The sequence below is a fragment of the Pomacea canaliculata genome, linkage group LG9 (genome assembly GCF_003073045.1).
Source record: "Pomacea canaliculata isolate SZHN2017 linkage group LG9, ASM307304v1, whole genome shotgun sequence".
NCBI lineage: Eukaryota > Metazoa > Mollusca > Gastropoda > Architaenioglossa > Ampullariidae > Pomacea > Pomacea canaliculata.
Genome location: NC_037598.1, coordinates 12,063,502 through 12,077,654, shown reverse-complemented (window position 1 = coordinate 12,077,654; position 14,153 = coordinate 12,063,502). Strand labels below are relative to the sequence as shown.

Here is a 14,153-nt window from a genome sequence, read left to right as displayed (position 1 = left end):
GGTGATAAGCAGTTTTAGGCTGGATCGTTGTGATGAGCATTTTGAGTGAGAAATCATTGTGATGAGCACTTTGAGTGAAGGGTCGTTGTGATATATGTTGTTGAAGTTGGTGTCACTGTTATAAGCATTTTAATGTTACTAAGAACGCTGTGACTGAGTTTATTGTTGCCAAAGCATTTTCAGTGATACAATATGGCTTATTTATTAAACAGAACATTTACAAGGTTTAGAAGTTGTCATATATATATACAGTATACAAAACACACTACAATCATATTGCTCACACACTATGAGAAGAAATTGAAATTAAGGACCAACTATACAAATATGACATTCTTTAAATTAATTTACTTTATGATATTTTGAGATTTTTTTCTGTATAAGTAAATACAAACATTATCTTTATTTATTTATTTCGTGTGATTTTTCTTCTCTTATGACGGCTGTGTCATGCCCAAAGACCAGATGCTATCAGACACTTGCTGTACAAAGATCCTTAAAAGGCAGGAGCATTCAACAATTGTGAACATTGTTCAGTTTTAAAATGGTTCTGTTTTTGTAGCAATGCACTCTCATTTTACAGAGTGTTGTCCAAGACACTGCAGAATAAAAAAAGGTTCCACTTGATAAAATGGCTACCTTAATATCAACTTATCAATTTTGACAAGTTACAAGAAAAAACTGTTTATAAATAGTGTTAACTAATGTTTTATCACAAATGCAGTTTAAATTTTAAATATTTTCCAAATGTTTTTTGTTGCTGCTTTTCCATGCAATAGTTTTTGAATGTACATTATGTTAGGATGCACTTTCTATATGACAAACATTTAGAACAGTATATTTAACTCAAGTATTTCTTCAGTTGCAGCTTGCAACAGATCTGTTCTCTTTGATCTAGCTTAATGTTAGGTATTCGTATCAGGGCATTTATTTTTAATTAACCACAAGCTTTGTTAAACACTTTGGAATCTTCTAATAGGCTAATAGGATAAATGCAGTAACTAGAATTTTGGCTCATAGTTGAGATGTTCAGATCCATTCTTAGTTTTTATAAAATGATACAGAAATGTAATTCTGATATTCTTTAGATCTCTTCTAGAAAAAGATGTAAAAAAAAAAAGTATGTCAGCTAGCTTGGGTACAAATTAAAGCAAATGAAAGAAAGACTGGTGATACACCATGCATGAATGTTGAGAAAATGACTAGATCTGTAAACTAAAGATTTTACTGTTTTAAGCAAAGGAGTGAAAGCTGGTTTGTGTCTTGGAAGTGACAAAACTTTGAGCATGAAAAGACAAAGAGTTAAAGACATTGGCAGATCGGACAGATAAAATTCTTTTAAAATTGTTTTTATATCTGATGAATAACTGCAAACTGTATACTAGTAACTCATAGAAGGGAAATATGTGATATCTATAGACTTTGTCTGTTCAGTTTTTCTGAACATGTTCCTATAATGTGTTTCAAATGAAAATAATTGTGTTGTTATATTGTTATAGTACAGCACAGTTGTGTTTAGTATAGCTTGAATAACCAGGGAGTAAGGGGTTTTACCTTTTGTGACAGAAGGTGTTCAAACCAACAAATTCAAACACTGTGTGCAGAAACAACAGAGGATATATGGAGCCTCTATAAGGGCAAAATCATTATTTAAAGGATTTTGTATTATGTTGTAATAACTGAAACCAGTAAATGTACATGGTCCAGTCAAAGAATAATAGGTTCAATGGATGATCTTATATTTTCAAATGTTGTGAGTACTAGCATGTCAAATGATCATCGATGTAGGAAAGCATGAAATTACAGTAAAAACACTTTCAATCGAAAGAGATAGATTTTATTGTGCTCCCAGCTGATATCAGTTTTGTTTTTATCTGTTTTACCATACGACTAAAATGTTTTTATGTAATTTTTACTTATTATTGTTGTTGGATGGTGCAATTGATTACTTATAGTTATTAAGCAACATATGCTGCATTTATCTGGTGTTTTTGAACTAGAAACCCAGGGCAGAGGGGTGCAAGTGCAATATATTTTACAGACATTTTCTAGCTTACATGAAGCATAGTATGATGCAGCATTTATAAACTAAACTTCTAACTTATGGTGGGAAAGATGGTTTTATTAAAAGGGATAGAGGAGATGCACACATTGTGCCACCTACCCTAGTTGTCATTCTTTGCTATTTGCTTCCATCTGGCCCCACAAGCACCGTCACCTCCCTCCGCCAGCTCAAATCCATCTTTCCTGCCATACAGTAGAAGTTCTGCCTTTAAGCACAACCAGGGCCGTGCTTAGGGGCAGGCGGACGAGGCATCTGCCTAGGGCCCCGCGCTTCAAGGGGCCCCGCGCTTTTGATTGTAACCTATTGACGAACGTTACAAATAAATTAATCGTAGGCTTATGTTGTAATGTGTATGCAGCGTGCTGTCAATGATAAAAGACGAGATATCCCTGAGGAAAAAAATGACTTTAGATCCCAACTAAAACCGTGTGATCGTGGCGTGAGGGCCCCGCACATGCCCTTTGCCTCGGGCCCCGCGGGGGCTAAGAACTGGCCTGAGCACAACTGTTCTATTAATTAATCTGGATCTCTGTGTAAAGCCTCATCACGACAGCTGGCTGTATTTTACAGCTGTAATCATTTACTCATCTTGAAACACAAAATCCATACCACACCCTGACTGTGTTTAAAGTATTTTTATCATTTTATTGGAATCAATGTGTTGTGTGCAAAATATAAAGTGGTATTCTTTTGCCAGGATTGTGAGAGTTTTGCTGCTTTTGTATTGCAAACAAGAGAAAGAATGGAACATTTATATGAATTAAATCTGATGTCTGAATTTGGAATAAGTTAATTATCACAATAATAAGAACCAAATGATCGACAATTTAAGAGGTAAACATGCCAACTCCTCATACATATCTGAACTTCATCCATCATATGTGAGAGCTGGGAGGGCATATTTAGCTTCAATATATTAGTCTTTGTCAAAAAAGCTAATTTTATCTGACTCTCGACAGAGACCATCTCCCTTCATATGTCTACCTCTACCAATAAATTCTCAAAATAATCGTGTTATTTTATTAAACATGCATAAGTTTTTCTAAGCTCATGCTTTCTAACAACACATATTGCTGTCCCTTTTTGAAAGTTAATGATCAACAAGAGTGAATTTTTTTTTTTAACGGACTGGATTGAGTATAACTGTCCATGAATCTGAGAAATGTTTCCACCATTCTGCAAATGCAGGTCTATAAACATCACAGAAAGATTAAAATCCATACTGGGATTAGAAATACAGATACGTCATTGAGAATATGGTCAAAGTGATACACTCACTAGGTGAATATGACATAAAATAAAAGCTCAATCGGTGATAAAATACCGAAATCCAATGACTAAAGTACTTCGAAGCACTGACACACAGAATACAAATTCAACACCCTTTCCCTTTTTCATGTAAATCGCTTTCGGAGGCCTTCGGAAGCCGCCATGGGAGTTAGCTCCCCTGTAACCAAGACGCCGAGCCTCGTTGTGGCGTTGTGTATAGTGGAGACATCGTACAGCTGTGTGTCAAACGGTAAGTGTATTCTTATCAGCTAATACATCTGTCTTTGGTTGTTTAGAGGGATACGGCATAAATTACTGAAAAATAAAATACAATAAATTAAATACTTTGTTATTATATCAGTTCTTCCCTTTCATGGGCGAGGAATGCCGAAGTGTTATTTTTAGTTACTGCATGAATTCTGTTGTGTGTTGCGGTACCATCCCTGTGTACGTGTATGTGTGTTTAGCACGCTTCATAAGTACACGATTTTTGCCATCCCTATCTGTTAATCATCTCAACGATTTGCTGATAATAGTTAAGCATTATCTCACAATCCCGAAATTTTCAACAAATTATTATAAGTGACACAAATTCCAGCAAATGCAAATGCAATATATATATATACCATTGCACATAAGATAGGTACAAAAACTGCACATGCATACACATCCCGTATACACGTAGTGCCCATGTTCATGTGTGCTTGAATACCCACAAACCAATAACACAACAACAACCACACCCTGTCTTTCTCTTTCACACACAGAACAGTGACATTTAATTTAAATAATGTTTAGCACGTACATGCATGCAGTTTACACGTACAAATAGTATATTGTACTTAAAAAGATTTATTACTGGCTGCATTTCTTGTACTACATATACTAAAAACTGTAAAGTTTTATATAAAACTAAATGCCCTGCTGACTTCTAAACAGTTTTCTGGATTACCATTTCTTGCACAGTTTTCTATCTGAAGTCATGTCGGCTTCTCCAGCTCAAAGATCTCCTCAGTCCTCTGTGCAGTCTGGGAAAAAGTCACGTGAGCTTTTTTTCTGGTTACTATTTGAGATTAACTTCATGTGAAACCAAATTATTTTGTTCATTAAAACACACACACATATATGTATGTATATAAGCACACATGCCATAAGCTTTAAGTTTTATGCCAATGTTACAAATCAAATATGTGTATTTCAGGTAAAGAATCTTCCATTTTTCAATCAGCCATGTTGTGTTATCCTCATCTTTTTACTTATTAGCTGGTTTGTGTATTCACTCTACCTATAGTGCCTTTCATCAATGTATTAAGCATGAATACATATTTGTTCTCAGGTCAGGAAAATATATCCCGTCTCACAGGCCAGGTGACATTTCCACCTTCTGCCAAGTCTGCATTCAATGCAGCAGGTAGACAGCAAGAAAAAGTTCCCAAAGATAACCCATTCAGAATGCCTCCAGACAGTGACATCTTTGTGCTCAGGGACAAGGAGAGGCAAAACAAGAGAAAGGTTCTGCACTGACTTTATTTTTGAGATACATGCTCTTTTTTCATGATGCATATAGTTTTGCTGTGATGTTTATCCTCTGCCTGCTTTATGTCATCACTGACATGCTTTTATTCCTAGAATGTTTAGCTGGGAAACCAGGAAAAGAGAAACATTATGGGAAATATGTACAGTACCAGTTTTTGGTGAGAATGTTAACATCTTTTGAATAATAGTACTAGTAATATAAATACAGCACATTTATATAGTGTCTTCTCCCAGCACAAAAGCCAGGATCAAAGTGCTTTTCACACAGGCAGACAAGCACACATCTTTTTAGGAAAGGCAGCAAATGCACTTTCGTACACATGCACACACAAAGTAGAGTAAACTGGAGTAGCGGGAGAAGACCACCTGCAGTCATCCCTGTAAACAGGTGTCATTTGGAGAGAGGTATTCAGAGCCAAGATTCAAACCCAAGACTCCTGATTCTCACTGTCCTGGTGACAGATGCTTTAGCCACTGTACCACCAATTGCCAGCCTATCACTTGTGTCACAAAAAGGACTAAATACTCAAAACTCAACACAATATTGCTAGGGGGAAGGGAGGGTCATCATTAGGTGAAAATAAAAATTGACCTGGTACTTTGTTGTGCACAGTAATAACATTTTCTCCCACCACATTAGCCCTTCATGTTGATTCATATAGATTTTGACTTAATGATACCTCCGAAGAAAAAGGCTATGTTATGATAGAGAAGAATGAAAATCATGCATCCAAAACAAGACAGTAATATGCTATTTTGAAGGAGACCCAACGACAGCACAAGCTACACGTGCATGAGAAAACAACTTACAACACTCGCATCAACTACCGCAACTCTGCCATGATCCAGCCGAAACCGTCTGATGATGAGGCAGAACAGGAATCTGACAATGCTGTGGCAGTCAAAGATGACCCCCAGTTTACTATTGCTGTCACCAGAGGTAAGACATGACTCTATTTCAGTCATCAGAAAAATGTCATGTTTGTATTGTCAGTAACAATTAAAGTTAGTCATCTTAGAATGTTCTATATTTAGCAATAGATTATTTGTGGACAGACTATGTTTTACATTTCAGTTAAACATTTAAAGATGAAAAAATCCCATTTAGTCTATAACGCAAGTCATTCTGAAAATTCGCCTTTTATTGTTTTGTTTGTTTTTACAGATCGTCATGTTGAAAAAGAATCTTTGTCAGAATACATTGCCAAAAAGAGAGAAATGTTTCTAGTTCAGGTAATGCTGTTCAGGAGTACGTGGTATTAGTCATACAGATTGTCCAAAGTCTCACGACATATTTTGACATAAAATGAAGCTCAATGTTGCTGACAGATTAATAACACAATGCTGAGTCATTAGTTTTTTGTTTTTTGTTTTTTTTTTCAAAGTGAATTTCATGGGAAAAAGCACATGTTGTTTGACCTAACTTTTAACTTCTAGAATTAGCAAGTGCTGCAGGCATCATGAGATATCCAAGTCCATTAATAAGGCATTGCCTTAACAGCAAGCCTGCTTTTGTGACACTAAATGAAGTTTTGATCCCTTTCCAAACTTCTAGCAAGAATTTCAGTTTTCAAATTATTATAGCTTACAGGTGGAGCAGAGCATTTTCACAGATTTTGAGATTTAGTATCTTGCAATGAACTAGTTCCAGCCTTTTGCAATATTTTTGTAATCTGGTTACCTGCCAATAACTGTAATCATGTAGTTATACAATATTCTCACAGTCCTATTTGGATGTCATAGAAAAATATTGCACAGCTGATCACCATTATGGTAGATTGTATAGACTAATTTAAAAATGCATTAACTTAGGCTAAGATTCTTATTTGTTTGTTTAATGCAGTATTCACTAGGAGTGAAGCGGGATGAAATGCGTAAGCTGGAGGAAATAGCTCAAGCTGAAGAGCGGAAGCTAGAGCTAGCTGAACAGTTTTTGGAGGAAGATGCTGCCATGTTTGATGAGTTCCTCAAGGAAAATGATAAAAACTCAGTTGAAGCCATTAAAATGTAAGAAAGAAACTAACATTTTCCCTTTCTGTGCATCACAAGTTCTTTCTTTCTGTTTTTACTATATCAGTCCCATGTTGCTGTACACATTTTGATCTCCATTCATTGCATGCATGGACTCTCTTCTGAATACATCTATGCAGTCTTTTTCACAGTTTTGAATGCTGTTGTGATGCAAAGCAAATAGACCTGCTGATTCAGTAATTTGAGTACAGTAATTTCCTATTTTCCTAAAATGGATAATGTTTTCTTAAGTAAATATTATTGTAGTGTAATAAGTGGATAAATTCTCTTGCTACAAGTGCATGTAATCTTTGTCTTTTAAGTGCCTGCAATGTCTTTATAAATTCATATAATACCTCAAAAGTGCATGTGACCTCTTTCTTTAAAGTGCATAATATCTTTACCAAATTCGTATTTTTGTATGTGACAGTGCTGAGGCAGAGGCAAAACTTAAGATGGAAAAAGTTAATGAGATAAAGAAGATTAATGTTCAGATTATGTCGATCAAGTCTGAAATATCCAAATACGAAGAAATGCTCAAAGAGTATCAGCAGTACAGACGATTTCTTGAGGCACTTACGCCCCCAGTGAGTATATTTTATATATTCTCATGTTTGTGTTTCAAGAAAGACATCCAAATAAGATGCTTTTAAGACAGTTTTGAGACCATCGTCGTGGAAAGCTCGATCTGTCTATCCGTGTAGAATGCATATACATGCGTTTCGAGATATGTGCTATGTGAGTGTGTGTGCATGCACGTGTGTGGATGCATTGTTTGCATGTATGACGATCAGACTGGCTTATAGTTTCATGCCATGCCTGCTTATCCCCATGGAGTGGATTGGGAAGAATGATTTGACCTAGGGGAGAGAGAAGAGGTGCACAGATGGTGTAGATAGGCTTCATATATTTAATTCCATCCAACAAGCTCCCTTGATCAAACTATTCTTTTCTGACACAGCTGGGGAAGCAGCTTGATCTTTAAGCCATTATGTGCTGACATGTATTCTACTTTTGTTTGTCCAATGTGTATTTGCTGTAGTTCAACATAATGAAAGATTAAGTAGTGCGCTCACAAACTGACTTATATTCACCGCAGGAAATAAGACAAGAGAAAGAACAGCAGAGAAAAATGATGAGAGAAATAAAGAAGACGGAGCGAGAAAAGAGCAACCAGTTAAAGAAGTCACCCTCAGATCTAGACAGACAAGGCACAGGAGACTTAAAGGGGGGGAAAAAAAAACTCCCTGTTCCGAAAGCTAAAACAATCTCTGGTTCAGCCTCCAGCTCCAAAACAAAGTGAATCTCACCTTCTCCCTATGTTTTGTGTCATTCATGTATATCACACATTTTTGACAGATTACATGCTACATTTCGAACTAATGATGTCACTAAGAAATAATCACTTCATTTGAAACTTAAAGGAGCAGGGAAGTGGATTCAGTGGTTAGAGCACTGGTGTCCAAACTGAGAGACAGTTTGATATCTCTGTGGTGCATCAAATTTCCCCCAGCTGACCCAGGGCAGATGATCCAGTCATCTGAAATGGGCACCTGACTCCATACAGGGTTGGGTAAGGTAAGACAGCAAGGGAAAGGAGATTGGCTCTGCCTTCACATAAAGCTGACCCCAAGAAAAGTGAGGTCTCTAACATCTCACTCCCCAATAGCCTGAAAAGGTCAAGAGATTACCTTTACCTAGAGAGAGGGAACAAAGAGCAAGAAAAAGTAAGAGAATACACACGTTCTAGAGAGAGATAAAAGAAGTCTTCATATTCTATTTCACCTAGAAGTCATCTGCACATTTAAAAAAGAAATTGTTTACTTAACAGCATTCTTTGATAAATGTCACAAGCTAGCTTTCATTCATATGAAAAAAAAAACCCCAAACAAACAACAATAAAAACAACATCAACAGAAAGTTAACAGATTTGGTGATCATCAGGGTTGCAGGTGCTCATCAAGCAGAAGATGCTCTAAGCCCATCCACTTTGTCTGACTCGGACAGTGATGAGGTAAGGTAGCAAACTTGTTATTATGAGGGTTGAGACAGAACGAACAATTTTTATGAACAATAAAAGAAGTTAAAGCTGATGCTTTTTACTTGAGAAGGTATTATATCCCATTACCCTAATAGAAAACTGCTTTGGTAAAAATGTTAAAGTGCATGCATTGAGCTTCCTTGAGAGAGAGAGTGTGTTTAGAGGGGAAGAGGGGTCAGATGTCCCATGTCATGCTGGACAGGATGCAATATATACAGTATGAACATAATATGTTTATTGTGTTGAGTTGGATGCATTGTGTCATATTGATCAGGAAATGGAGCTGTACTTTCAAGATCCCCAGCAACTGCTTGATATCTTTTCTGAACTGGAAGAGCAGAATCTTTCCCTCATCCAGAACAGCCAGGAAACAGAAGAGGCGCTGGAGGAGATGAAGCACACCATGAAAATGACTAAGGATAGAATGTTCGTTGACCTTTCTGTTACTTCATCATGATCATCATTGTCGTGCTAGGAGACATTATTCTATATTATGCTGTTGGATTTTGATATTTTCCAATGATGCTTCAGAGAATTCCATAGCATTAACAAGTTATAGGTCCTGAATGGGCCCACAGTTAATTCTTGGTCACTTTCTTGTGCAGGACAAAAGAAACAAAAATCCTTAAGGATCAGATTGAAAAGCTTGAGAAGGCAATCAAAGCAGAGGAAGATAAGGCAGCAGATCTCAAAATCAAGGCAAAGTGTGTATTGATATACCTTGGGACTTACCACAAATGCATGGTTCCTTTGAGACATTATTTCAGCCCAGTAATGTCAGGACATTTTGCGCTACAATACTTATGCTCCCACTTCCTTTGTTTCAAGATTAGTACTGCCACGCTTCCTTGTAGTCAGTTCCATGCTTTGATAAATTTCCTTGGTGACCGAATTTACATCAGCCTTGAAGAATGATCCTTGTAAGGTGACCATCCAAAAACAAAAAAGATATGTTCTTGAAATGAGCGTTTTTGTGGTTTGGAAACCTGTGTCAGAGTTCTTATCATGTGTCTATCCCAGTGAGAAAGCCTGCAGCGGGTGAGACAGGAAGTGAAAGACAAATTATCCCTAAGCTTGCAGTAATCATAGCTTCAAACACTTCGAAGAAAGATGATCTTTAATATGTCTAGAAAACCTTGTTAAAAAATGAAATCAAGACAACAGAAGAAGCAAGTCTGAGCATAGGCTTGTTGTCTTCTTTTTATCTGACCCACTGCAGACCCCAGCTTCTGTTGCAGGATGTTTAACTATGGAGAGTTCAAAGAAGAGGACCAAGAGAAGAGCCTGCAGCAGCTCAACCAGAAAGTGGAGGAGGTGTACCGCAGCTGCATTGGGGACAATGAGGCCAACATCAGGTAGGTGGTGTTTGAGTGTGCCTGTGCTGGCAAACCTCTGCATCTGTCTGCTGCCCATCAGCTTAACCTCTGACCTGGTATATGACCTGTGACCTCAAACTTTTGTTTTAGTATGCTATAAGCGTGCATACTTTTATGCTTGCACAATTTTCAATATATGCTGCAGCAACACAAATATATGCCTCATGTTTGTAGGCAGTGACATATTTTACTAATTTATTTTTGCTTCGCTTTATTTTTCCACAGCATGTAAATTGAACCTCTGTTCAGTTTGCTTGTAATCCAGAGATATTAACATGCAGCTTAGAAGCTTACAGTAATAATCAGAGCTGTGTACTTTTGAAACTCATTTGGCTCATGTAGTGTCTAGCTTGTCAAATGAGAAGTTATTATGAACAATTAAGAGATAGTTTTCTTGCATAGATCAGAGTTTTCACAGTGAAATAAACTTTAACTTATTTATTTTAGCAAGAACCTCTTGTGTGTGCTCTTACTGTGATTTTTATATGAGAAAAATGTCTAATTGAGAAGTATGATTAGAGTGAAAGAGTAGAGATACAAATAGTTTTCATATGGATGCTTTAAGAATGTGTTTTCACATCATGCTGCATAGTATGCATAGGTCAAGTTGCATAGTAAGGGCTAACCCAGCAGGGCCTCAGAAACAATGAAATTTGACACTCACATTTTTTATGCTTTTCATAATTATTGTGCTGCTTTTCTATGTGGAGTCTAGCCAGTCATGATTACAATTCACCTTTGTTGGCTTTAGATCTTTTCTTCTTTCATCCTAAAATGTCTGGTTTTTAATACTGAAATTATTTCCATGTTCTTTTCTAACAACAGTAGACTGATGGACTAGGAGTAAATGTAACACATCCATCACCACAATGATATTTGTTTTACTAACGCTTTTGAACGAAAACATTTTTTTTTTAGATTTATAGATTTATTGGTAGAACTTGGGAAAAACGTATCATAACTTTCTGTCAAATAAACTATACATTAGGATGATAGATTTACTTGAGGAACGCTGTGAGCAGCTATAGTATTAGACCAGTGAAGCTTTCTTAATTAGCTTATAGTGTGTCAGAGTAGATGAGCATAGAGTCTAAACACACTTTCAACAAATACAGCGGAACTTCAGTTATCTAGGCTAATGACCATCACTATCGTTGAAATAATAAACATATTTTTTAAAAGAAAATGCTACTATACGTACTGAAGGAACAATTCTTTTTCTTCACTCTGCACTGGACCCTGACACTTTGGCCCAAACTATAATGTGAAGCCCCTTACAAACCCCTTGAGTACATCAGTTAACTGAACCTGGGACAAGCTGCTTACCACATAGACAGTGCATTACACCACACCCTGTCAGACTTTTTTTTTAGGGGCAATTATGGCCAGACTCGTTTATTTGGACATGAACACTTTTCTCTCTTGCCTGCAGCAGACCTTTGTCCTTCTTGCATAACCTCGCGTTACATGTTGAGCTTAAGACCTATAATTTTTGTCTTGTTTCCTAAAAGTCCTGGGAAACCATGGCACTGTAGAGCAGTTTTTTGGGGTTTTTTTTTTTTGGGCAATCCCAGGTACCAGAATGCACAGTCATTTGAAGATCAGATAATCGAGGTTCCACTGTACTTTGTCATGTGGTAAAGTTATCAAGAGGTCAGGGGTTACAGCAGATATTGTACTTTGTGACAGCCTGCCAGGGGTTTACTGGTACAATTTGCAAAAGCTGACACATGCAAACGCCGCCTTCCTAAGAGGTTGACTCCTTGTTACTTTTCTTAATAAGAACTATTGACCTGTGCAGAAATAGGTTGAATGTTATGGATGGTTGCAAAAATCAGTGTTATTAGTGCATGTTTTAATTTCTGAATGAGACTACATAGGCAATGAAGATTTATAATTATGCTTTATGTATGTTCAGGTTGTTTGGAAGTTTTTGATTGGGAGATGGATTAGCTATGAATCATAATTAACTTCTGAATATACCGTTTCTGCCTTAGAGTCCTGTTTGTATTGCTTCCTGTGTTCTCATCACCCTGTTTACATTGCTTTCTGTGCCTTTGCATCTTGATTCTGCATTCCTAAAATTATGGTAAAGTGCCAGGATGTATGCCTGTAACCTCTTATCTCTACCTGGTGCTTAAAGTTTTACTTTTCTTTTGTGATTGACCAAAATCGGTGATTTCTACAGATATAGCAAAAAAATGTCTAGATGTTGGAAACAATTTTTTTTAAATGAAGCAAAATTCACAAGTAAACAATACGTTTTCATTTTTATACATTTAATAGGCTACTTGCAAAAATTTTAAAAGAAAGGCCTTAGGTACTTTTTTTTAAAATTGGAAAAGTATGGTCTTCATGAGACATTTGGTATAGCAATATCCATCATAGTACATCCTGAATTCTGAGTGTATTATGCAAATAGGCATGAAAATTTCTTTGCTGGTAAGTTAGCATTTGCTAAACTGGTCATTTTAAAGCGGCATAGGTGCAACATATTCATATTCTGCTGACCAGGAATGTGTATTCCATTCACATATCAAAGTCCTGTCAGTTGATTCTGTTGAGAACTGCTGAGAAGGTTACATTCATTTTATTTTGTGCTAACCTAGAAGATGTTTTGTCTTTGAAGTACACTGCAAATGTTGACCAACATAGAAAACCGGTTGGAGGAATTGTTTGAGATCATAGAGACCATGCCTCAGGACAAAGTGGAGGCTGCAGAAAAGGTAGGGGTCCCCAGCGGATTTTCTATAGCAAAGTTGCATCATAAGCATGCATATCAGACTACATTTTATCCCCTACAGGCACTAAATGCAATCATACATTTCATTTCCAGACAATCAGATGCACCTTACTTGGATTTTAAAATTGACAGGTAAGTTATTTTGGTATACATGGTGATGCTGTTTCAAACTGTAGTGCAGGAAGACATCTCAAGGTTCAAAAATTTTTCCTAATTCCCTTCTCTGATCATCTATTGCTTAAAGGCAAAAGAGAAGGAACGACGTCTGAAAATGCGAGAGGAGAAAATAGAGCTGCAGCGTCTCCATCAAGAAGAACGTGTAAAGCGAGCATTAGAACGAGCCAAGGCAGAGCCAAAGAAAAAGGTACAGAAAGGCATTTTCATTAGATATGAGCTTGGCTTCCATGTTCTATTCCCACAGTTAATGATTACCATTAACCCCCTTCTTTTCTCTTTTTGACAGACTGGGAAGAAATTGGTTTTCCGTTCAGAGCCACCTCAGCTCAAGAAGAAGGAGGATGAGGGAGCAGATCAAGCAAGCAGAGAAGAAGAAGAGCTGGCCTATTATTTTCAGTGGTAGGGAATGAATGAATGTCAAAATCCCAGAAATGGCACAGTGGCAAAATCAAATACTCCAAGATCAGTTTGGTGCTTTCAAATCAAGTAATTCAGAAATTAAACTGCAAGTATTAAGCAATTCCGAAATATCAATGTGGTTTATTTTACTGGGGTTGATGAGCACATAAAAAGAAAAAAAAATGTAAATGGATTTTGCTTGAAAAATTTGCCTTTTGGAATTATGTGCATTATTATAAATAGAATTGAAAAACATGTCACTTTGTGAGACAGCAATGTTTTACTTATCACATGCCATATTTCCTCCACATTTGCTGTGTAGTGTGAATGATCTGCATGTTGTGCGTACGTTAGAAAATGTCAATTGTCTTTTTTTAAAGCATGGTGGTGGATAGCTGTGCATGAAAGTAATAAAATATTGGAAAAGTTGTCTAAAGTTGAACAGTATTCTGACACAATTTTGATAAATTTTGAATAAGATATACTTATGAATTGTTTGGGGCTATTGTTTTTTTTGCATGTTCATGCTCAGATGTA

At 36.6% G+C, this 14,153-nt stretch overlaps 1 protein-coding gene and 1 long non-coding RNA gene across 3 annotated transcripts; one reads left to right on the top strand and one right to left on the bottom strand.

Moving 5' to 3' along the window:
• Positions 1 to 368: 368 nt before the first annotated feature.
• On the bottom strand, positions 369 to 3,506 carry LOC112572828. Of its 2 annotated transcripts, none has more exons than XR_003101080.1 (2): positions 3,390 to 3,506; positions 369 to 2,365 (listed from the first exon to the last, which is right to left on the bottom strand). It is a non-coding gene; the product is annotated as an uncharacterized LOC112572828 (long non-coding RNA). The 2 variants fall into 2 exon arrangements; XR_003101079.1 differs by having other exon boundaries at positions 3,344 to 3,479.
• Positions 3,507 to 3,516: 10 nt separating this feature from the next.
• On the top strand, positions 3,517 to 14,113 carry LOC112572825 (cilia- and flagella-associated protein 100-like). Its single transcript, XM_025252727.1, has 15 exons — positions 3,517 to 3,584; positions 4,301 to 4,377; positions 4,671 to 4,846; positions 5,633 to 5,810; positions 6,036 to 6,103; positions 6,714 to 6,877; positions 7,311 to 7,467; positions 7,980 to 8,179; positions 8,825 to 8,894; positions 9,196 to 9,347; positions 9,527 to 9,625; positions 10,160 to 10,276; positions 12,927 to 13,023; positions 13,285 to 13,404; positions 13,504 to 14,113. The coding sequence occupies exons 2-15, from the start codon at positions 4,317 to 4,319 to the stop codon at positions 13,618 to 13,620; spliced, it is 1,776 nt and encodes a 591-aa protein (XP_025108512.1). The 5' UTR covers positions 3,517 to 3,584; positions 4,301 to 4,316; the 3' UTR covers positions 13,621 to 14,113.
• The last annotated feature ends 40 nt before the right edge of the window (positions 14,114 to 14,153 follow it).